General features: G+C 42.4%; 1 protein-coding gene across 4 annotated transcripts in view; it reads left to right on the top strand.

Moving 5' to 3' along the window:
* Positions 1-15,104: 15,104 nt before the first annotated feature.
* The window catches only part of LOC110505541 (steroid hormone receptor ERR2), a 65,220-nt gene continuing 54,946 nt past the window's right edge, over positions 15,105-25,378 (top strand). For 2 of the 4 annotated variants that reach the window (XM_036962524.1, XM_036962523.1), the window contains exon 1: positions 20,973-21,410. In XM_036962524.1, coding sequence (XP_036818419.1) covers positions 21,361-21,410 — 50 coding nt within the window. In that variant the 5' untranslated portion in view covers positions 20,973-21,360. Of the gene's footprint in view, positions 15,616-20,972; positions 21,411-25,378 lie in introns of those variants that run through there. The other 2 variants (XM_036962526.1, XM_036962525.1) reach the window with 2 other exon arrangements.

Below are 25,378 nucleotides of genomic sequence, written 5' to 3'. Positions count from 1 at the left end.
TTGAAAGACAACACACCACTTGATAAACTCCCTGCAGCTACATCATTGAAGTCAATTAGAGGCAAATGTACTCGTTCTTACACAGCTCTGTAGCGAGAGTTGAACGACAATAGTTGAAAGTCAGTTGTTAACGTCCTGTTAGAGGTAAGCATTAAGATAATTTATGACTGCGTCTGATTTATTATAATGTTCCCCTGCTTGATGCAAATGGTTTTTCACTATTATCCTCCAGCCTGGAATGAAGGTCCTTCAAAGACAGCCCTCCTATGGTTCTCTTGTGATCTCATTTTCTCTGCAGAGAGGTGAGCTGGTACCCTCCCTGTGATCAGGTTGGCAGGAGGGAGGCGGTGCAGCCATCCATTGACCTCTGGGTAAATCTCTCTGTGGTTGGCAGCCCATGTGGCCTGGGCATGGATGACTGAAGCAATAGGGCTGTGATTAGCTGACATTGCTGCTCCGTTTTGCAAGCTGGTCTATTCTTGGGTGTGGGTGGGCAGAAGGGGGCAGATGAGCTGAAATGGGAATGAAGGTATCGATCCCACAGCCTTTATGAGAATGACACGCACAAGCTATTTCTGTATAGGGGGGAACACACTGCTGGCCAGAGCATTATGATTGTGACGTAGATAAGCTCTTCAAAAAGTGGATGGGACACAATGTGTCACGCCCTGACCATAGAGATCTTTTTATTCTCTATGTTTGGTTGGTCAGGGTGTGACTCGGGTGGGAAACTCTATGTTCTTTGTTTCTATGTTTTGGCCGGGTATGGTTCTCAATCGGGGACAGCTGTCTATCGTTGTCTCTGATTGGGAATCATAGTTAGACAGCCTTTTTTCCTTTTGTATTTGTGGGTAGTTGTCTTTGTTAGTGGCATTATAGCCTAAGTAAGCTTCACGGTCGTTTCCTTGTTCTTTGTTTTGTTGCTGACATTTATCAATAAAAAAAACGTATGCCCACCATGCTGCACCTTGGTCCGATCATTTCCACGACGACAGCGATCGTGACACAATGTCTATGAGGAGTAGCTACAGAATATATACACTTTACTAAAGGATACATAAACCCTTGTCATAAAGGCTACATATCACGCATTGTAACTAATGCACACTATGTAACAGTGATACCAGTGGATCCATTGCTGACTGGTTCTGGTGAAGATATCATCACTGGACAGAGAGCGTATTGATGACTATTTTACTTCAGCAACATTAGGAGTCATGCTTAAATAAATAGGGGAGGAATTTCCTCCGTCAGATCCCTTGACATTGCCAAGCTGTGTCTCGGTCATGTTCACAGGGCATGATTTATGGTGGATCACCAGGATTTAACATAGGTGCAAGAGGACTGCCCACTATGCTGAGTCCACAAAGGCCCACATGGGTTCTAGTGGTTGCTGATGATGTCCACCTGCCACCCTTATAGTAGCCTTTGATCCCGGACAAGCCTCCAAATATGTAAAGTTCTCTGTGTTACATGAACCAGACAAGAAACCATTGGCCGAACAGATAAGCAAATGGCATGTTGGCACTCACACAACGGGCATGATGTCAGTGTTTTGGGGAAACATCCCCCTCTGCCCTGTGGTACTCATGGGAGGTGATTATTGGCATGCTGTGACCAGAGCAGCGCCAACAGCCAGTGTTTCCACCCAGCTTATCCTCACTCACGCCACTCTCTGAACTCTCCTCCACTCTTTTTGCATAAAGTAATTGCTGTCAGGGAGTGTGTGCCGTGCAGTGCAGTGGTCGGGTTCCACTTTAAGAGGAGAGATTAGGGAATAAAAGAGCTAAATCAGTGCTCAGGCACTCACAACGCTTGCATCTGTCATTGGGCCTGCGTGGATCAGGGCTGACAGTGATGAATATTTGGCCAAAAGTTTGCATTACACATAATGATTTTCCCTAATGAGAATTGATGAATGCAGGCGGGACTGGGGAGAGTGTGATGAGAGGGGGGACCACTCATTAGCATCCAGTCAGGCTGAGCTGAGCTGGGCTCAACTGGGCTAGGCCCGCATTCTTAGGAAAAGATCAACCACTTTGTTTCAATCCCACTGGTCATTTCAGAGATGAAAGCTGCTCTATATGAGGCAGTCTTTGGAAGCCATCTGAGGCCTTAAAAAAGGCCAAATCAATCAAGAAAGCTTCTCACATATCAGACCTCACATATCAGAGATCTTTGCACCAAGATTATAGATGGAGCGACTATACCTTACAATTACATGACTTACAGTAGTTCCCCTTTAGTGATAACCATAACTTCCTGTCCACATGTCTGTACATTTGATGAGACTTGCACACTCAGCTCACACATATGGACTAGAAAACTATAGATATCCATATGCAGGAAGCCTAAGAAAACACCTGGGTGTGGGGGCAGGACGTAGCGGCCCCACCAATGGCTGTCCTGTGAAGGGGAGCGGCAGCACTAACAGATGGCATGGTGGAGTCTGAAAAGCGATCGCCCTGAACGAGCCCCAGGCAGCCCCAGGGGCCAGCACTGAGCCTCCTCTCCACATGTGGCCAGTCAGGAAGGACATTAAGTGGGTAATAGTAGTTAATAGTGAACCAGGTCATTAGTATCACATGTGTAAGTTTATGGGCCACATCCACCAGCCTGCCTGTGTACACAAGGTTTAACTTTTACACTGCACATAATCCCTCCAATAATATATTATAAAAACCCATTACAGACTCTAACAGACTTGGACAAACATTGTGCAATGCAGTAGGTGCTTAATGGCTATGATTGATGAAATTCTCAGTAGAAAACTATTTCAGAATAAAAAAACATTTATGTTGGTCATATGACTGAGTGCTCAACATGAGTTAACTCAGTTCACTAGTAATTTAGTGATATTTGTTATTTTCTGTACTGTACACACTCTGGACCGGAGACTTTGAATGTAGCCTTGGTTCTGGTCATCCATAATAGAGCGCTTTAATCATGGCCAGCCTCCCTGCCTTGCCGTACCATAGCCATGTGATGTGTCAGTCAGGGCTGAACTCAGATGGAAAGATATCCCTTTAATATCCACCAGCTCTCTGTCCACAATGGCTGGCAGAGAGCGGTACGATGACAGCTAGACAAGCCAACCTACAGGGGAGAGCATGACCCCACATGGGCCTGCTCAGCCTGAGGACGCCTGGCTCTTACATTCTCAACTCAATGGAGTTCAATGGAGAGGCAACTACTATACCTGTTGCAATGGATACATTGTGTGGCTTCCGTATATGCTGTCTGTGATAAACTAAGCCATGTTATCTATGTAGGAGGAAAAATGTAAAACTGCTCTTGACACAGCATTTTGTGTCAGACTGAGGGAATATAATTCTCATTCAGACAGGGTACGGCTGTGGGTGGACACCATCTACAACTTTTTGTTTGTTTGATAAATGCTGTCAACATAAATTCTATATCAATTCCATTTAGGATCTCAGTCACAGACACAGGGACTGGCTGTGAGGGTCATTGTCAGATGCTAAGCAGTAAAATCTAGACAGACATAGGATAGCCAATTGCTACATTGTATTTCCATTTGATATCCTTCAAAAGTGAATTAGAGTAACTCTGTCTTCCACAAAGTGAAATAATGTATCTAAGGGGCGTCTTTAAAACCATTTAACCACTTTGAGTTGTATTCATAATTGGATTTTAACTGCAGATCCAATCGTACACCCAGCAGTCACCAATCTCCAATATTGGATTTTCCCAATACTTCTATTCGCTGAGACCTCTCTGTATTCCCATCCTGTTTAAATGACATGCTTTTTAATCAGCCAATGCGCAAAATGTCTGACTGAACTGCAGTCATTAAACCCCCACCCACACACACTGTCTGCACAGCCTATTAGAGAGATGGAAGATTATGTTCTAAATGAAGTCATTAGTTACGCAAACCTAATGATCATCCTATTTGTGTATATAAATCTGATCCATTTCCCCTGCTTTAGGCAAATATTTCTCTCTTCAAATGAATTTGGACACATTAAATAAAAACAACAACAACAACAACAACAACCAAAACAACATCAGGGCCCATAATGAAATGGAGCAGAGGCAGAGGCACTCAGGCGATTGCATTCATTACCCCTCTCCACTATATAAACCCCTTCACAGGGATTACCCCTGGTTCGGGAGAGGTTGATTATTAGTTGCTCGCAAAGGTTTAGTTCGAATCGCCCCAGTTAAATGAGAAATTACAGGCTGAGGAGAGAGGCTAATAACAGTTATTAACCCCGCGCGGGCGGCGGCGTAAAAGAGTGCCACAATAACGAGGTGCACCACCAAGGTTTGAGACACGGCGCAGCTAGTGCACCCCCGAGGAGAAGCTAACTTATTAAAATAATGAATTAGCCGACCAGATTACTGCAGCCTGCGGCAAAGGCAATTATCCCTCTCCAAATCCCCGGACAGGGCTCCCCTGCGCCACGATAAAACAAGTGCTCAGAAAGTAGGAGCCCTCCGTTCCACGCAAATGAATAGGCTGTTAATTAGGATCTCTCCCGCTGCGGGTTGCCTTCCCACAGCCACAGCCACAACACTACTACCACCACCAGAAGAGAGGGAGAAAGAGAGAGAGAAATGGAAGGATACAGAATTAGGGAACGAGGGAGAGAATGAGAAAAATAAAGAGAGTGAGAGGAAAGAGAAGAGCAGGGGAGGAAATTAGAGGGAAATAAAGAAAGGGGGAGGGGTTAGGAGAGAGCATAAAGAAAGGGGGAGGGGTTAGAAGAGAGCATAAAGAAAGGGGGAGGGGTTAGGAGAGAGCATAAAGAAAGGGGGAGGGGGTTAGGAGAGAGCATAAAGAAAGGGGGAGGGGGTTAGGAGAGAGCATAAAGAAAGGGGGAGGGGGTTAGGAGAGAGCATAAAGAAATGGGGAGGGGTTAGGAGAGAGCATAAAGAAAGGGGGAGGGGGTTAGTAGAGAGCATAAAGAAAGGGGAAGGGGGTTAGGAGAGAGCATAAAGAAAGGCAGCAGACAAGAAAAGAGAGTGACAGTGAGTGAGAGAGAGCAGACAGTCCTGGTGGCCCTGATTGTTAGCTCTGTGTGAGAGGCCCCTGTGGAAACAAACAGAGAGAAGCCAATCCCAGCCAGAGCCCAGGGCTGTGCTCTCTGCGCGGCAGAGCTTTTTGGGAGCGTGTGTGTGCTTGTGTGGCCTGACTGGTTGTCATAGTCATCCTCAAACAGCTCAACCCTGCTCTCCACAGTGTGTTAGACATGCTGTATACTGTCAACAACTCTGGCACTGTGATTGAGCAGTCTGAGTCTGACAATGACACTGACAACTGGGACTGCAATGTTTATGTAGTGTCGTCACAAAGTGGATTACTTTTATTCCAGGCCTTACACTCAGTTACTAACAATTGGCTGGCTATACAGTGTAAATACGCTCAGACCATCTTCTTTCCAAGTCCACTAAGGGTTAAATCTATCCTCTCCTGAAGGTGAGTGGGCCATCAGTTCTGGCTTATAAAGAAAGTCGGGCAAGGAAGGGTGACAAGTGAAGTAGGGCAAAGGCAACCCTGAAAAAGAGTCCTGCTGTACTTTATGACATAAATCCACCTCTTAATGATTATAAATACTAAAGTGTCACATGCTTGACACCATGAACCAAATTTGGCCACATTCTGCTTTCACCTTCCAACTCCACATCAGTAGGTTTCAGAAAGTTTTCAAGTCTGGACTCACCTTGTCCTGTGTAGCTATACTTATAGAGTTTAGCAATGCCTTGTCAAAACCTGAAGACTATGCCAAAATGAATGGCTAACACACATGGCATTCTTTTAAGTGGTTCTCTATGAAATTGCTGGCTGTATTTGCTTAAAATAAATGCACTAACTGGCATTTGAGCGACTGGTAAGTTGAAGATATGCAGATGTGTCTGCTACTGGTATTTTATATGTTACCAACTGTATGGCGCTAACTTATGCAGTCCCCTGGTTTATTCACTCTTTATTTGGTGTAATAACACTGATAGGACTCCCTATGGATCATTTCTACATTTTTCTACGGGTTCTTACATCCTCTGCTACATGACTGCCTTAGATATATTCATTATCCATTATAATAGTCAAAGTTACTCCTAGGTGTTTTACACTACTGAATTCTATTAGGAGAGATATATGTTTTAAATCATGAATTTCCTCAACATATATTTTGCTACTCATTGTTGTCCAATCCATATGTTTATTTAGAAATAGACATCTTATCTAGAAACAAACAGCTTCAAACAGTGATTGTAAATCTTTACCCTTTTGTGTCATGATTTTTTACCCCAAGAGAAAGATTATACAGTCATGCAGATAGGCAGTGCATGAATAAAGACGTTCTGTTGCGGTGTATATGTGCCTCCCAGGCTTGACATGAATGAAATTCCATGTAATTTGAATGGCTTTTATAGGGGCCAGGATTCTTTGAAATCCAGTGCAGTAGCTGGCTGCCACTAGCCTTCAGAACACTGAAGTCATGTAGACAGGGCCAATTAATGGCCCAGCATTTCTGAGGGACGGAATGAAGAGCTTTGAAAGGATTCCTCCACCTTAAATCTCCCCGTGCTGCGCAGCCAGCTCCCTGACCGCCTGTGAAGAACAATCAAACAGCAGCTCCCCCCTCCTATTTATCACTTTAAGACATTAGCTAGACATGGGCCTGAATATTAACGAGCTCCTTTGCCAGGCAGTTCCACACCAGAGCCTGCATGTGGCAACATACATTTTTAATCACAGGGGGGAAACGAGGGGTCTGTCATCTATTACTGTGTGCTTACCACTCCACAAATACTCTGGGACTCTCATAACAGTCAAAACTAATAAACTTCTATAGCACTTTCTGTGCACATTTCTATTAAAATACAAATAGAGGCTTCAATATGATAAGGACAAAATAGTGGATTTTTTTGTGTTATTGTACTGATCTTACAATATCACACTTGAATGTTTTTATGCTATTACTGTACCCATATCCATACTATTCAAATATTAATTTCTGCAGGCATAACCAGCCCAGGTTACCAATTTATCCCAAATTAAATTCCATTTAGGTCCTATATCTCCATGAGGAAGACCTGTTCCTGAGCCATTATCTCCTTTCCTCTCTGTATGGCTGTCTCCTGTCTCCTAGCTCCTAGCTCCATCAGCTCCCTGGGCACACTCCACTCTACATGTACAGTAAGACTGCTGGACTCAGGCAGCGGTGTGTGGACTTGGGCTCTCCCTCTTAATTGGAGTCATGTTCTCCAGAGCCTGGAGATTGGAGATGCCCTGGCATGGTCCTCCTTGGTGCTGTAAGGGGGCTATGATGATCCCCCCTCCCTAGGTCTACCACTGGGTCTCCAATAGCGCCACATGGCACCCTGGTCACCAGGTCACACAGCTGCTGTTCAAAATCAAATAAAATCACATTTTATTTGTCACATACACATATTTAGCAGATGTTGTTGCGGGTGTAGTGAAATGCTTGTGTTCCGAGCTCCAACAATGCAGTAGTATTTAAATATTCACAACAATACACACAGATCTATAAGTAAAATAATGGAATTAAGAAATATATAAATATTTGATCGAGCAATGTCGGAGTGGCATTGACTAGAATCCAGTAGAATAGAATAGAGTATATGCATATGAGATGAGTAAAGCAGTATGAAAACATTATTAAAGTGGCCAGCAATATCAAGTCTATGTATATAAGGTAGTTGTAACAACACTGGTAGAGAAAGGAAGATGGGGAGAGGAGAAATTCACAACCACAACGTAAGAGAGAATCACTGCTTTGTTGGAAACATAAGTCTTTAAAACAATAAAACAAAATTCCAATGAATTTCTACAAAGTAATCAAGTCATGATATGAAATTAGATGTTTTGTAAGATAACCGTTTGGTTCATGGTCAATGAGTGAAATATTATCTAGAGTGAGATTTATTATACAATCTATGTTTCATTTGTTTAGATGATAACATATAAATCACAATGTTTAGTGTGGAAATTACACTGATCAGCTGAATGAGGTAGAGCATGCAGGGCTGCTTCTGCCAGCCTTGATCAATCTCAATCCCATTCACAGCCTCCTAAATTGAAAACTAAGGAAAGTAATTTTGTGCTCAATGGAAGTTTTCCTTTGGAAATTTTGCCTTCCATTAAGAATCAAATTAAGTGCTGGACCACTGCTTTCTGAGAGTCACTTTTAACTGCTCCCCCCACCACCAACAGCATCATCTCCACCACGATGTGCACACATAAACACATGCACCCACCTACGCACACACTTTTAACTGCTCCCCCCACCACCAACAGCATCATCTCCACCACGATGTGCACACATAAACACATGCACCCACCTACGCACACACTTTTAACTGCTCCCCCCACCACCAACAGCATCATCCCCACCACGATGTGCACACATAAACACATGCACCCACCTACGCACACACTTTTAACTGCTCCCCCCACCACCAACAGCATCATCTCCACCACGATGTGCACACATAAACACATGCACCCACCTACGCACACACTTTTAACTTGTGATTTATTATGTTCTCGTGAAGGTAGCCCAGATTGGCATGCTGTTGAATGAGAGGTGGTTGTTCCACTGCACAATGGTGTGTGCGTTTGTGCATGTCTGTGCGTTTGTGCATGTCTGTGCGTGTGTGTGTGTGCGTGCGTGTGTGTGTGTGTGTGTGTTTGCGCACGAGCGCAATTGTGTGTCACAGAGGGGGGTGAGGGAGAGTGTGCAGCCATCATTCATTCCTGTGGGCCAGCCCTTGCAGCACGTGGCAGCAGGTGACCAGTGTCAGACAGGAAAGGTCACAGGCCTGCAGTCTGTGCTCTCTACCCGTTTTCTGATGTAGAAAACCATAGACACAGACCTTGACTCAATATGAAAGCATTGTGCACATCTCATATCCTCAGAAGACATACTGAAATGTAGACTCTCCAAATAATGCCAGCAACAGCTGGATATACAGGCTTCAGTATGCTTCAATTCACAACAATACACACAAATCTAAAAGTAAAATAATGGAATTTAGAAATATATAAATATTTGATCAAGCATGTCGGAGTGGCATTGACTACAATACAGTAGAATAGAATAGAGTATATACATATGAGATGAGTAAAGCAGTATGAAAGCATTATTAAAGTGGCCAGCGATATCAAGTCTATGTATATAAGGCAGTTGTAACAACACTGGTAGAGAAAGGAAGATGGGGAGAGGAGAAATTCTTAACCACAACGTAAGAGAGAATGGATGGGATGACCAGTGAGATATACCTGCTGGAGCGCGTGCTACAGGTGGGTGTTGTTATCGTGACCAGTGAGCTGAGATAAGGCGCAGCTTTACCTAGCAAAGACTTATAGATGACCTGGAGCCAGTGGGTCAGGCGGCGAATATGTAGCCAGGGCCAGCCGACTAGAGCATACAGGTCGCAGTGGTGGGTGGTATATGGGGCTTTGGTGACAAAACGGATGGCACTGTGATAGACTGCATCCAGTTTGCTGAGTAGAGTGTTGGAGGCTATTTTGTAAATGACATGGCCGAAGCCGAGGATCGGTAGGATAGTCAGTTTTACTAGGGTATGTTTGGTGACGTGAGTGAAGGATGCTTTGTTGCAGAATAGAAAGCCGATTCTAGATTTAATTTTGGATTGAAGATGTTTAATATGAGTCTGGAAGGAGAGTTTACAGTCTAGCCACACACCTAGGTATTTGTAGTTGTCCACATATTCTAAGTCAGAACCGTCCAGAGTAGTGATGCTAGTCGGGCGGGCGGGTGCGGGCAGCAAACGGTTGAAAAGCATGCATTTAGTTTTTCTAGCGTTTAAGAGCAGTTGGAGGCCACGGAAGGAGTGTTGTATGGCATTGAAGCTCGTCTGGAGGTTAGTTAACACAGTGTCCAAAGAAGGGCTAGATGTACAGTATCCAGAATGGTGTCGTCTGCGTAGAGGTGGATCAGGGAATCAGCAAGAGCGACATCGTTGATATATACAGAGAAAATAGTCGGCCCGAGAATGGAACCATGTGGTACCCCATAGAAACTGCCAGAGGTCCGGACAACAGGATTTGACACACTGAACTATGTCTGAGAAGTAGCTGGTGAACCAGGCGAGGCAGTCATTTGAGAAACCAAGGCTGTTGAGTCTGCCGATAAGAATACGGTGATTGACAGAGTATTTTTTTAAATTTTATTTTGCCTCAATTTCGTGGTATCCAATTGCTTTAGTAGCTACTATCTTGTCTCATTGCTACAACTCCCGTACGGGCTCGGGAGAGACAAAGGTTGAAAGTCATGCATCCTCCGATACACAACCCAACCAAGCCGCACTGCTTCTTAACACAGTGCGCATCCAACCCGGAAGTCAGCCGCACCAATGTGTCAGAGGAAACACCATGCACCTGTAACGGATGTGAAACGGCTAGCTTAGTTAGCGGTGCGCGCTAAGTAGCGTTTCAATCGGTGACGTCACTTGCTCTGAGACCTTGAAGTAGTAGTTCCCCTTGCTCTGCAAGGGCCACGGCTTTTGTGGAGCGATGGGTAACGATGCTTCGAGGGTGACTGTTGTTGATGTGTGCAGAGGGTCCCTGGTTCGCGCCCGGGTATGGGCGAGGGGACGGTTTAAAGTTATACTGTTACATTGATGCTGTTGACCCGGATCACTGGTTGCTGCGGAAAAGGAGGAGGTCAAAAGGGGGGTGAGTGTAACGGATGTGAAACGGCTAGCTTAGTTAGCAGTGCACGCTAAGTAGTGTTTCAATCGGTGACGTCACTTGCTCTGAGACCTTGAAGTAGTAGTTCCCCTTGCTCTGCAAGGGCCGTGGCTTTTGTGGAGCGATGGGTAACGATGCTTCGAGGGTGACTGTTGTTGATGTGTGCAGAGGGTCCCTGGTTAGCGCCCGGGTATGGGCGAGGGGACGGTCTAAAGTTATACTGTTACACACCTGGCAACCTTGGTTAGCGTGCACTGCACCCGGCCCGCCACAGGAGTCGCTGGTGTGCGATGAGTCAAGGATATCCCTACTGGCGAAGCCCTCCCTAACCCGAACGATGCTGGGCCAATTGTGCGTCACCCCACGGACCTCCTGGTCGCGGCCGGTTGCAACAGAGCCTGGGTGCGAACCCAGAGTCTCTGGTAGTACAGCGCCCTTAACCACTGCGCCACCCGGGAGGCCCGATTGACATAGTCAAAAGCCTTGGCCAGGTCAATGAAGACGGCTGCACAGTCCAATCTTTTATCAATTGCGGTTATGATATCGTTTAGTACCTTGAGTGTGGCTAAGGTGCACCCGTGACCAGCTCGGAAACCGGATTGCACAGCGGAGAAGGGATTCGAAATGGTCAGTGATCTGTTTATTAATTTGGCTTTTTAATTTGGCAGGATGTATATAGGTCTATAACAGTTTGGTCTAGAGAATCACCCCCTTTGAAGAGGGGGATGACCGCAGCAGCTTTCCAATCTTTAGGGATCTCGGATGATACAAAAGAGAGGTTGAACAGACTGGTAATAGGGGTTGCAACAATTGGCGGCGGATAAATTTAGAAAGAGAGGGTCCAGATTGTCTAGCCCAGCTGATTTGTACGGTTCCAGGTTTTGCAGCTCTTTCAGAACATCTGCATTCTGGATTTGGGTGAAGGAGAAGCTGGGGAAGCTTGGGCAAGTAGCTGCGGGGGGTGCGGAGCTGTTGGCCAGGGTTGGGGTAGCCAGGAGGAAAGCATGGCCAGCTGTAGAGAAATGCTTGTTGAAATTCTCAATTATCGTGGATTTATCGGTGGTGACAGTGTTACCTAGCCTCAGTGCAGTGGGCAGCTGAGAGGAGGTGCTCTTGTTCTCCATGGACTAGATCAAGGTGTATTGCTCTTGTTTCATCCTCTCCACGGCCTCAGGGGTGTCTTCCGTTGATTGCATTACATTCACTGCAACCTTCCCCTCATTAGTGGCAACTATGTTTCAACTCCTTATTTCGCATGGCTGATCTGAGGCCACACACGCCGGCATGCACACACACAATTATTGTAGGGCATTTTTTTTGGCTACACATGCCCATTTTTTGTCTTAGATTTAAGTCGCGATGGACATGGAAGATGAAGCGGGTTACGATTAGATTTAAATCGTATAGAGTAGCTATATTTTTGGTTGTAAGATAAATATTTTTGTTTAAGATCATTTTCACATATGACATGTGCAAATGAAACCATTGTACTGGCCACTCTATTGTGAAAAAAGGGCATTGATAGGAAGGTAGATAGGACTGATCAATTGGAAGTGCAGTTTTCTCCCTAGGCCTTCCTTCATATCTCTACCTCCTGTATGTGCTGCGGAGGGGTCGGGGGTAGGGTCAGGTAAATGGTGGCGTGGGTGGGCTTCTGCCCCTTTATCAATCAAGATTTTAATTACACACGTCCAGGGTGACAGCTAGATTAGAAACCAATCAACGCTATCGGCCACAACATCTAATTACTGTTTATTGACAGATATGGGCCCCTTCACTTTCCCAAATAAGATACACCTCCCCCACCCCTTACACAAAGAGGAACTGCTCCTACTGTCCATGAAAGACTTTATGATTAGTAACTCTCTACTTGGAAATCAATGTATGCTTATGGAGGCAGGCATTCCCCCAAGTATTCTATGGTAGTCTGTGTCAAGTTATCTATGGAGCTGAAGACATTTGATCACATGTAGCCTGAAAAAACAAGAACCTGAATTAGGACCAGTGATTTTACACGTAATTGGACACTACCACCCATTAATCTCTCCTAACACTGTCCAAGTGTTGCCAGTTTTGCTGGTGTTAGGACAGTATTTTGGGTGTTTTCCATAGTTCAGCTGTCAGTTCCTCCTGCATTTATGCTATTTTAATGACCAGTGGTGACCGACCCCTGAGCTCTGACCCTGAGGACCATACAGGTAGACCATCAGGCACCGTGAACCCCGATGTGCAGAATGCTGCTTCCCAGCCCATTCTCCCTGCATCCTTGGGAGCATGGAGCTCCATGCTCTGCTACTCTCTGCAACTCTGGAGCACGTCTGTCTACTCTCCATCAGCTGTTTGACAACCCCCACCACCACACTGAGCACTTCACCGTTAAAGCCGAGAATCTGCCTCAGGTAAATATGGAGTCAATTATTGGATTATTGTTATTTCATTTGGCCGTGTAGTAATGGCTGGATTATAAACATTGCAGAGTATAGATTTCCTGTCAGATCCTATGAATCAAACATCCTTATCTCATTTCCAGACTGCCTCTCCACCCAGCACTGCCATCTCCCAACCAGGGAATCCGGGGGAGCAGAAAGAACAGCCCTGCAGCCAGCCAGCACAGCTCAGCACAGTACAGGCACTCCAAACTCCATTCAAAGATTTCAAAAACCACTTAGGACTCCTGCCCATATTTGTTAAGCAAGTAAATCTACGGGGTGAGGTGCACTGAATTTAGAGAGAGGGGAAGAGAAGGGAGAGAGATAGGACAAGGGGGAAAAGGGAGAGAGATATCTTCCAAATGAAATTTGGAGGATGGGGGATGGAGGCGAGCTGACAGCAGGTGGAGTTAGTGAAGCTGCCCTTTGATTTGGTTTGAACCATGGGAAAGAAAAATGTTTGTCTTTCTTTGAATTATGCAACGTTTTTGAAAGGTAGTTGAGATTAATGCCTGGTTTGTTTGATCCCGGGACATCACTAATGGCGGTTCTGTCTGATGGTTGATGTTTCTTAGCTCATCTCTCTGCCTGTTTGACATGAGAGTTACTTCACTGGGTTTACAACATCATCATGATTGGGTTAGTGGAACAGTGTAGAGCAGTAGGAAAACAACCATCCACGGAGCTTACCTTACAGTCTCTATCCAGCTCTCTCCTCACATCTATAGAAAGATGAGAATATTAAGAGAATAATACCATTATAATGTATGCCAACCCCGAAAAGCATGAGTGTGCTGTAGTTTGAGGAGAAATCAGTCTATTCATTCATCCCACCAAGGCACTGATAATAACTCCATGCATGCATGGAAACACACTGGTTTCATTGACCTGCTTACTAAGTGAGGCAATAATCACCTTGAAATGTAACCATCTGAGGAAGAGTCTTTTCATTGGGAACTAAACAGGGCCACTGTTGTAATTCCTCAGACCTGATGGATGCTGTGCCTTTAACAAATTGCATTTATAGATTTTCCCTTTGAAGGGATAATCTGATCTCTTAATTTATATTTCTACCATGAAACACAAGTGATCTTTCCAACCCCCTGGTGCACCTCAATTGGAATACATTTTCACATGCACTTAATCGCATTCAAATATATTGATGTTTTTTATGTGACTGACTATTTTATCATTTGAATGTAACTTAATGTTCTCTTTCAAATGTATTTATCAATAGCCTATCAACATGGACCCTAAACTTGTATATTTAGCCTATGAATTGAATGAATGGGTTAATTATACAAACATAGTACATGTTGTTGCTGGCAGGTTCCTGCCATTAGTTCAGTTCCTGAATTGCAATGTGTTATTGTACAATAAAAATGCCTCCCTTGTCCTCGGTGGTCTGGTGAAATACCACTCCCTCTAGCGGAGATAATGCAATTGGCGCGCTTGGTAGTCCCTACACAAACTGCATACGCCTTCAAAGCAGGTGTATTCAGGAATGAGGGGTCATCTCAGCTTGGGGTCAGCGTTAAATGGAAGAGTTTTTGAATTATTATCCCATAATGTTGTCTTTAAAGGTATGCTACTTGATGACAGACAACTCATTAGATGTCTCTATTTTTTACTTTCTATTTGACATAATTGCCCACAGAAACCTATGAAACAATGGATTTGATAACAAGCATATCAAACATTGCACATTACTTTTCTGCTATAGTAAATTCAATACTGACACCATCAGTGGCCTACAGTCCACGACACTAATTGCAGCAACTCGATGCAACTGCATATTTCCAAGAGGCAAAACTAATTAGGCTACAAGTTTTCATACAATAACTGAACTAAGGTCATTGTGAAGAAAGGGGTTCCTGATCATTTGCATACACATCTGGCCCCCATATGCACCGTCTCAAACTTCCTGAGGGTCTGTCACAGTGTTAGCAGCTATGCGATACTGTTGCGACGCCCTGATCTCACTCTGCTGCAGACGCTACGCTACTATTGTCTTGTTATTTATTCATCAACAGTGGAATCCAACCGACCTTTTCCAGAACTACTGTGGTATTCAAGATTTGCACCGAGTGTCAACTGTCACTGCTGTTTTCTTGGTGAAGATGTACACTAACCCAGGGGCACACGTTGCTGTTATGGACCCCGAGGGGGAGGAGAGAGAGAGGGCAAATATTCTATGTCAGTTATCCAAATTATCTCCGACTTTTTCTCCGTAACTGTAGCAGTAAAGGTCAGTAGTGGCTTCAAACAGCTGTATAGGCAACCTAGGTCTCTGCAACGATTTTGGTGTCGCCGCAGGGGATGGACTGAGAGGGCAAAGGCTGGAGGAGGAGTTGATAGCTGCCTACATGACTAAAACTGCACATTCACAATCATAGGGAAAGAGCCGCTATTACGCTATTGAAGACAGCACTCCTACGCAGTAGCACCTGGGGACTTGATATGACCTGTCTGTGTAAGGTAGAGTATTCTCAACCACTTTTCTCTTCCATTTATTATCATGGGCCCACTTTTCTGAATCTATTTACAAGTTGGCAGTTTGTAAAACTTCATCTTTAGCCATTGAGTTAAAGGTTGATTCAAATATTTTGAATGAAAGATGGTCACAAATTAAGTTTTGTATTTTGATGGGAGTTAGTGTGTGTCTGTTATGTCATGCAACTTTTTAAAAGTGCATATTTCACTATGTTACTGATGTGAAGTGCTGTTGTTATTGATTAGGCTGTAGTTTTGTTCTGTCCCGGTTGGCAACTTTTATCCATGTAGTTTGCCAACTTGCAAAATAGCAGCCTCAAACCCTACGCAACGTTTTAATAATCACCCCGCTATATTCAATGTTTCATAACTATGGACAAGTTCAACATGCACTCTTTTATTCGTTTCTTTTTTTTCTTAATGATTTTCTTTTGTATTGATTGTGGCTCTGAATCAAAGAGCCGTGATGATGGCTGCCTGTTTTAATGAAGGACTGTTAATCAATGGAGCTGAAATTTAAATCAACTTGAAGTGCGTCGCACGCGTCTCATAGGCAAAATGAAAAACAGAAACATGATGTGAGAGAGAGCTAGAGAGAGGGGAGGACTTCCGCTAAAGCCAAACGGTCAACACAATTGCTTTCCCATGTCGTAGCTATTCATCGGTAACCTTAACTTCATAACATCACTCGGTCCAGTGTTGAGTGAGTTGTTGTTCGGTAGAGAGGCGAGTAGGAGCATTGTCAGTTCGAATCCCGGGTCCCGGGAAAATAATCTGGTGGGAAGTGAGCTGGCAACTGGAGTGATACCATTGCCTGCCGTTGATCCCTTGAACAAGCACTTAACCTCACCCCGCGGCACCCAGTGTGGCACTCCACCACATCTCTCCAAATCCTGTGTGTCTTTCTGGTTGTTGGGTTTAATGTGGAGGTGAAATGTTGGTTTGACCATGTGTGCAATTGACCAGTAAATAATTATCACAATTAACTCTGTGGGAGTACAATTCTCGTGCCAGCGCCAGCGAATCTCGGGAAGCAAGGCCCTTTCTACTTTGCTCCCATGTTTACTGCACTGCTCTCTTGTTACCATCTTGAATATCAGATGTGTAAGACCAAAATACTTTACTGAATGTTTTCTAGGCTACTATTGGTCAAATTTGACTAAAAACTTAGGCCCAGCTTAGCCTGGGGACCAAGTTAGCGTACTATTGTTATTTATTGCCTTTTTGAAATTCCAAACATTTGGGCCTATGCGGTGTGGCCTATTCTTTCATTCATATAACAGCCCCTGTATCCATAATTTTGAGACAGATGAAATCGTTGAGAAACTCAAATTCTAGCTACTTTGAAACCAGAAGCCTAGGCTACTTGTTGGGTCAAAACAGGTCATGTTAGATGAAATGGACACAATGCATATTTTAGTACTTCATAATTGTGTGGTGACACAAACACATGCACACACACACACATACACACACACACACACACACACACACACACACACACACACACACACACACACACACACACACACACACACACACACACATACAAATGCACATACACACACTGCTTCAACATGTTGATATTCTTATCGAATATGTATTTATTGTCTAAGCCTCTATGTCAGATTTGCAGAGTACCAATTCCTCTTTGGTTCTCGGTGTGCAATGAAATAAGGGAGCTCTGTGAGTGTAACACTACCCAAAGTCTTGTATGACATGAATTGTGCGTGCTGTATTACTTTCTGTCATAACTCTGCTTCCACATTTGCTCTCCTAAGAGTGATCAAGTGTGTTCAATGCATCGAGCAGGTCTCTTCTCTTTTTTGCATCCGATTCTCCCTGTTAAATCAGCTGCCACTGCGATAAGGGAAGGTTTCATAACACACCTGATAAGAGGGCATTATGAACAACATAACTTTTATAACTGAGTTTACACTACAACAGTCTGGCCAATGTCATCCAGTAAGCACTGGAAGGGAAGTGTAATATTTCTCTATTATATTACATCATCTCCTTCTCTGATATGCATGCAGCTTGTAAATGTTGGCATTATCAATTGTGGTAGACACGCAATGAATAAGGATGATCTTGGCATATGAACATGAATATGTAACCCTGTAAATGATCCCAGTCACTAAAACCCGTGTGTGTGTGTGTGTGTGTGTGTGTGTGTGTGTGTGTGTGTGTGTGTGTGTGCGTGCGCGTGCGTGTGTGTGTGTGTGTCTGTTTTATTTTTTTTTATGGAGGATTCCAGCACTGACCCAGCCATTTTCATATGCATTCCAAAGGGATTTCTCCCATCCCTTTAACCAAATTTGTTTCAGAATATCTAAGACATCAATCATCCATTGAATACAATGCTCGATATTGATGCCTTTAGTACATGCCATAGCATGTTCTTGTAGTAGCTAGCGGCTTACAGCTGTAGTTTAAAGTAGTTTACAGCTCTTTGATAATATATAGTTGTTTTTTTACATATGCTTATTTATGAAATCCCTTGTCAGCATTGTCTGTCATTTGCACCATGTTTCTGCAGGGTTTTATCTGGGTCAAGGAAATTGGGTAGCACCTTGTTTTGAAGAAAACATGTAGTCCTGATTTGCTCCGGATATTTCTCATTATTCCATTGGCATATTCAGTCAGATTTGTTGCAACTTCAGCAAACATGTAAGGTTTTATCATTAATTCACACTAGTTCAATTTTGGATTGTATATTGTGTCTTATAGTAGCTGCCATGTCAATCATTAGCTTAGATGTGGAAATAGAGTTCTTTGGTGTACTGTTAGTCATTTTGTGTCTTTAAAGAAAGACTATATGTTTTAATGTGTGCTGCTTTATTTATTTGTTAAACAAGGCAAGTCAGTTAAGAACAAATTCCTATTTAAATTGACAACTTACCCCAGCCGATAGGAATCTCAATCACAGCCAGATGTGATGAAGCCTGGATTTGAACCAGGTACTGCTGTGACACCTCTTGCACTGAGATGCTGTGCCTTAGAACACAGCGTCACTCCGGAGCCCAGGGATAGCTCCCCCAAATTATACAATCACACATTGGTTTCCTTACCCTGTAAGCAGTATATGGACAAGGAGTGACAGCGATCCATGCTTTGGTTTAGTTTCCCTGGTACTGTTTCCACATGCTAACATTTTAGCATTTGTGGCACAAATCCCATTCAAGTCATGGGACCAATATTAGCATTTTTTTGTGCATCATGTTCAAATCATCGATAAGTGACTTTGTTAAGCAGTCAATTCTAGATACTTTCGTATGATTTGGACATGATGCTTGAAATATGCTAGTGTTGATCAAGTCCTGTGTTGATCAATAGCGATTGTGTGATGTTTTTGCATCGATTACGGTTAAGAGCCGATGAATAGAACTGGATTATTTGTCAAGCTGGAATACCATCATGTAGTTGTGGGGCAGTCCTATTTTATTAGAGATATACTGTTACTGTACCACAGTAGGGAGAGATACGTTTCCCACCTGCTCTCGTTCTGTGCCCTATTGGTAGACATTGTACTCACTTCCCCAAGTGGTCGACTCTTCAATTATCAAATTATTAAAGCAACTATGAAAAGTAAGGCACTGGCCACCATCGTTGAACTTTCTATATTCAAGAAGAGCTTATGAAATAGGAGTGAGGTCTACTCTTTCTATTTCATTTATCCCAGCAGTCAGCCATTGTCAGACTGCTCTTTTCTCCTTTAAGATGGCGTGTTAAGCTGTGCTCTTATAATATGGGGATACAGTAACATGAAGACCCTCATTGACTGTGAAATGCTATCTGCATTCTTCACATTCTTCCTGGGCTTGACCAACAGTGAAATACAGGCGGTTTTAAACTGAGGTCAGAGAAGACAGGGCTGGATTTTCCACTGCTTTAGATGCTGATGCGCTCTCAGAGTTTGAGTTATGGCTTGAGATCATCTCTTACAGCTGGTGAAAGGTCCACAATAGTCCTTCACATGTAACACCAAGTGCAAATGGCCACGCACAGCTCAATACATGGATTTACTTTCCTCAATGGTTCCAAAGTTGTTTTCTATTGCAAGTAAAGAAATACATCAGTTCCCGGTTGTGTCTGTGCTGTAGTTTCAGTTTTCTGTTAGTGCGTCTTTTGACTTGTTCTGAATCAAAACAATCAAAACACATCCGATTTGGTTATACTTCTGCAGAAATGTCTCTGGTAAACTTAAAAGCCACTACTGCTGTTAGTTGGAAACAGTTTTTAATAAGATTGTTTAATGAGTAATTTGTGTTGCTGCATTGTGCAGCATTGTGTTGCTGCATTGTGCAGCATTGTGTTGCTGCATTGCTTTATTGTGGTTGTATGTAAACAAAACCAAAAATTGCTGATGGACTCTTGTCATTGTTGTGCAATTTGTTTTTGTTAAAAATATACATACTGTATGGTCATAAAAAGTCCCTGTGAAGTTTCAGCACATTCAAAAGAATATACATAATAATTATGATACCACCTTTTTGCAAAAAAAAGAGAGAATTGTTAGCTATTCAACTTTTTATAAAAGCTTTATTTTTGTGAAGCTGAAAAGTAAAGGTTGAATTGAATCAATCAATAATAATGATGTTTGTTCTACAATAAACAGTATGTTTAGCTGTTTCCCTAACTAATTGAGATTCAGTGGGCTCAAGGGGGATTCAGTGGGCTCAATTGACTCTGTACCAGGTACCTGTTGTATTCGGAGCATGTGACAATGTTTTTGTTGATTTGATTTGATATTTCAACATCAATAGGGCTTGTCCAGACACTCATTTATTTATTCTTTATTTTAAACTTTCACACAGTATTTCACAAACGTTCACACGTTCACAAAATATTTACATTAATAATAAAAAAAAATATGTATATAAAAAAAGTTTTTCTAATGCCCTACAATGTGAGATTTTAGTAGTCATATTTTTGTTGGTGTAATTTTCTACTTGTTTTAGTGTGTAGTGTGAGCTCTTTAATTTGCATAGGCATGTTCTAATGTAAAGTGTATTTATCTGCCTGTTTGAATGACAGTGGCTTTGTGTATGTGTGTGTGTGTGTGTGTGTGTGTGTGTGTGTGTGTGTGTGTGTGTGTGTGTGTGTGTTTGTGTGTTTGTGTGTTTGTGTGTTTGTGTGTAGCGGAGTGCACGATTGAGTGAGCTAGGTATTGAGCGTGTGGTTCCCTCCTCCCTCATGCTCTGCTGGTCCCTCTGTCGCTTTAAGTCCTGCCCCTCGGAGCCAGCCAACAGCAGCTGTTCCATATTCATCAAGCCCTTGAGTCTTAAAGAGCCCTATCCTGACCATGGAAAGAGTCATTCCTCTCGCTCCCTCTCTCATGCTCTCTCCATCTTAGCGCTCATCCGCCGCTGCCTGCGCTTCTCTCGCTCTCTCTCTCTCACCCCCCTTTACCTCTCTCTCACCCCCCTTTACCTCTCTCTCTCTCACTCCCTCTCTCTCTCTTCCACTCCTCTCTCTCTCTCTCATATACGCACTGACACACACAACCACACACACATACCGACAGAGACACACACTCTCTTACACACAAACTCACACACACACAATCAGAAGCGAGCATACCTGTGCAGGCTGGGGGGAGTAGTGCTGGAGGGGCTTTTCACCGTTCTCTCTGAGGGCGCTGTGCTGTCATTTTGGGAGAGAAGCGGGTCTCAATTGTTTCCTATTTCCTCTTCCTCTTCTCATTCCTGGAATGCTAAAACTGGACTGATGGACATTTCAGAACTTTGTCTGCCAGACCCTCTCAGCTATCATAACCAGTAGGTGCATTTCTTTCTTTCAACCTTCCTTTTAACATACCCGTCTTTGGTGATATTGGATATAGCATTTTTCCCCTCTTGCAATCTTTCTTTCCCCTCTCTCCTTCTTTCTCTTTGTGTTTTCTTGTAGAAGTGCCTGCATTTGTTTCCGTTACAAAGGTCCTGCCAATCGTGGCGCTGAACTTTTTACTGCTATAGTAAAGATGCACTGCGCTTTTTCCTGTCTCTCTTGCTCACACACACACTAACTCACACACACATATACACACACACACACAGATACACACTAATATGCACTATCTGACTCTTTCTCTCTCTCTATATATATATATGTTTTGAATGGCTGTTAATTCGTACAGGACTGTCTCCTGCCAGTGATATCCTAAAGCAACAGGGCAGGTGTCTGTGGTTATGTTCAATAGGGAGAGATTACACATTGTTAGCCGTGTGTCACTCTGTGCACATTTCATTAAGAGCATGGCCGATCAATTAAGAGGGGCTCATTGCAACGTGCGTATGTTTTTCCTAAAGAATAGAGGGAACGTGTCCTGTTGGGTTAGCAGCTTGTTCTAGGATGGCTTTGTTCTCTGTCCCTGTCCTGGCCGGACGGCCACCCTGGCAGAATCAGAATACATTTAAGGTGATTCGATTAAAGTGAATTTGTGGAATTGGGAGGATGAGTTTACACGCTGCAATATTTGTACATCTGGGGGGAAAACATGTGAAAGGACCCTGTAACCCCAGTGATCAGGCAGCTCCAACCCAGGCAGCGGGATGCCAGGCTGCCTGTCTAAGAAGCCCTCTCTAGCTGTGGGTTTACTCAAAGTAACCTGTTATATCTAAATGCAGTTCTGCTTTTATATATGAATTTCTTGTTGACATGTAGGAGGTTGTTTTATGTTATAGCGTGTACTGTTCAGTACATTTGAGGAGCTGACTGCTATTATTACTTGGAAAAACGAAGGAAAGTATATCCAGTCCTATTCATCTGCTTTAGAAAGTGTAAAAATACAACAGCTAGATATCTATACATGTATGTTTTAATATCAATTTATAGAACAGATGTCTGTTATTTGAAGTTGGGATATTTTATTTTGTGAATATACATTTAATGCCCAATATTTCATTCAGCGGTGACAATCTTTTAATTTGTAAGGTCAGTAAGCATTATCATGTGCTGTTGATTAAATTATTTCTACTTGCTGTGAAACCCTCATATAGTATTCAAGACAGTCATTATTTCAACCCATAACTCTTTCCACATAACAATCTAATCAGCCAAATGTGTCTGTTGTTGTAGCTGGATTATGATTTTTTTTAAAGGTACCGTGCATGCCTGCTGAAAGATTTATAACGATAGAGATGAATAAATTGAAGTAGTTGAGAAGTGTAGATTTTCATGTATTGCATTTCAAAGCAACACAAGCACAGACATTCTCAATGGGATGTCATGCAAACGAGGAAAATGGTTGAATTGTTCTGACCGCCTAAGGATTCGCTCACTTGTTTTCAGGAACTCTAGTTTGAGTTTTAACCATTGACTGCTCAGAGAGAGAAAAGACACATTTCCTAGATAAACTCGTTAACTCCTTAGACACACTGATATCAACTCCTTTGTTTTACCTCGTCTTTTTTTACAGAGGTTTTATACAACTCTGCCTTTTAGATACACCTCAATGGAAAAGGGTAAAAGTAACATAAACACGCTCATCATAATATACAATAACGATATAATAACTATATAATAACTATATAATAACTATAGAATAACTATATAATAACTATATAATAACTATAGAATAACTATAGAATAACTATATAATAACTATAGAATAACTATATAATAACTATATAATAACTATATAATAAGTATAGAATAACTACAGAATAACTACTGAGACATATTTAAGATCAATTGAATTGTATTGACGTTTACCTAGTCAGTTTACTGAGTTTTTAACACTCAAAGACCTTTAAAATGCTGTTTTCCTACTCATAATGTGTCTGTAATGTTTATACTTTTATGATTTTCTTCCAATTGTTGACAACTGGCAATCTAACCTAGTTTGGTGGTGATTCACTATAAGCACTGTAGTCAATATGAGGTGCATAAATTAAATGATTAAATGCAGTCTATTTACAGTTGACTGACATTATATTTCCTATAGGGAAAGTTGAATTTAAGATCATTGTAGCAAGAGTGTAATTTCAACAGAAACATGCAATATAACGATTTAGGGTTTTATTGGAAATGTGAACACAATATACAACAGTAAAGTAGTGTTAGTGGTTAACTTAGGCAAAGCTTTACTTTGTTTGCTTTCATAACACAAGTCGATTATGCAGAATCATTTATTTATTGCATGTAATATAACATATACACACAGTATACATAAAACATATCATTAAGTCGAATAAGATTCCTAGACACAAATATTAATTTCTCTCAATGTTGTGTTAACACTCTTCCATTCATGTAACATTTATAAGACAATCAATTATCATTAGAAATGTACACAGAAAATATAACTGCAAGGGGTTAGGGTTAGGGTTAGGGTTATGGCATTCAAAATGTATTTTACATGTTTTATTTTATGTCACATGTGAAGTAGAGACAGCGTGTGTTTCCTTATCTTCTAAGGTATAGAAAAGGTCATGCCTGTAAATGAAATATATAACTCCATATTTAATTCTAGGTTTGACATAATTATTGTTTTCTATGATATGAGTGTCAGACATAGGTGCATGTAAAAATGATATTAGGAAACAAAACACTTATTAGGGCTTTAGTCGTGTGTAGAGGTAATTACAAACAGTAGATGTTTTGACGTGCCATGGTTGGCAACATCTCAAACATAAATCAGTTTAAGATGTTTTTTATGCATAAATCAGTAAGCTGTTATCTTTTTCATAAATCACATTGAATTCATTTAGATATGTATCTAACACTATTTATCATCCTCTTAAGTTTTATTTGATTGATTTGATTTTAAATCATTTAAATAACTCTTTTTTTTAAATATTCATTTTACATAGCAGTTAATCCTAAAGTAGAAGCATCGTGCAAAAGATTCAAGACTTTCTAATGAAAATAACTTCGGTCAACATCTATACAATTATTGCTAATGCCACAAATGTTGTCTTTGTTTTTCATACTTATGCAGTGTTGTTCATTATAGGACATATTTGCATTGAGCTTCCAGTGTGTGTTATCTGTTCACTAGTAGTCCATCTGCTTGGTCTGTGGACAGCAGTATTTTCAGCCGCCAGCGTGCTGTGGTGTGGTGTGACATGGTGTGTGTCTCCGGTGCTTGGTTGCTGGGATTACAGGGACGTTTGTGCACCGTGTAATTAGCAGAACCAGAGCAGTGATGTGGAAGCAGTGTATTATTATGGTACTCTATAGATTGACCTGGGTGGCCGAATGACTGCCTGACTACTGTAGGAATAGGATTGAGACAGTGACTGATTTTTATTTTAGACAATATGGAGAGGTATGTATAGCCTAGTATTACTGCTCGTTTGAATTTGTCACCCAAATACATTTTACCTCAAAAAGAGCAATAATAGATATGACGTGGTATGTCCTTTAAGATACCTCTCTCCACAGCTTCAAGTTTGCTCCATATTTATTCTCCCTTCTCGATTGGGATGCATAGTAAGCTACGTACACCAAGATTGGTGTGGATAGTAAGCCGTAATTCACAGCACTTGATTCGTTTAAGTTGAAGTCTCTCTTGGCTCAGATGGCAGGAGGTAACATATGGCAGTCAGACAGGCTTATTGTTGCTCTCCTATTGCTCTGGCTGTTTCAGCGCCGCTCAGAAATCAGCCAATGCTGAGGATTGTCAGTTTGAGTTCATCTGGTCTCGCTAGCAAACGCACTCTGAGCGGCAGGCAGCCGATTGAGACAGGACTCCTTTCCCTCCCTTAATGTTCCATCAACACCCTCACTGCTCCTCCCAGCC

This window comes from Oncorhynchus mykiss, chromosome 25 (genome assembly GCF_013265735.2).
Source record: "Oncorhynchus mykiss isolate Arlee chromosome 25, USDA_OmykA_1.1, whole genome shotgun sequence".
Lineage (NCBI taxonomy): Eukaryota > Metazoa > Chordata > Actinopteri > Salmoniformes > Salmonidae > Oncorhynchus > Oncorhynchus mykiss.
Note: the sequence above shows the minus strand (reverse complement) of the source record. Positions and strands in the feature narration are given on the sequence as shown.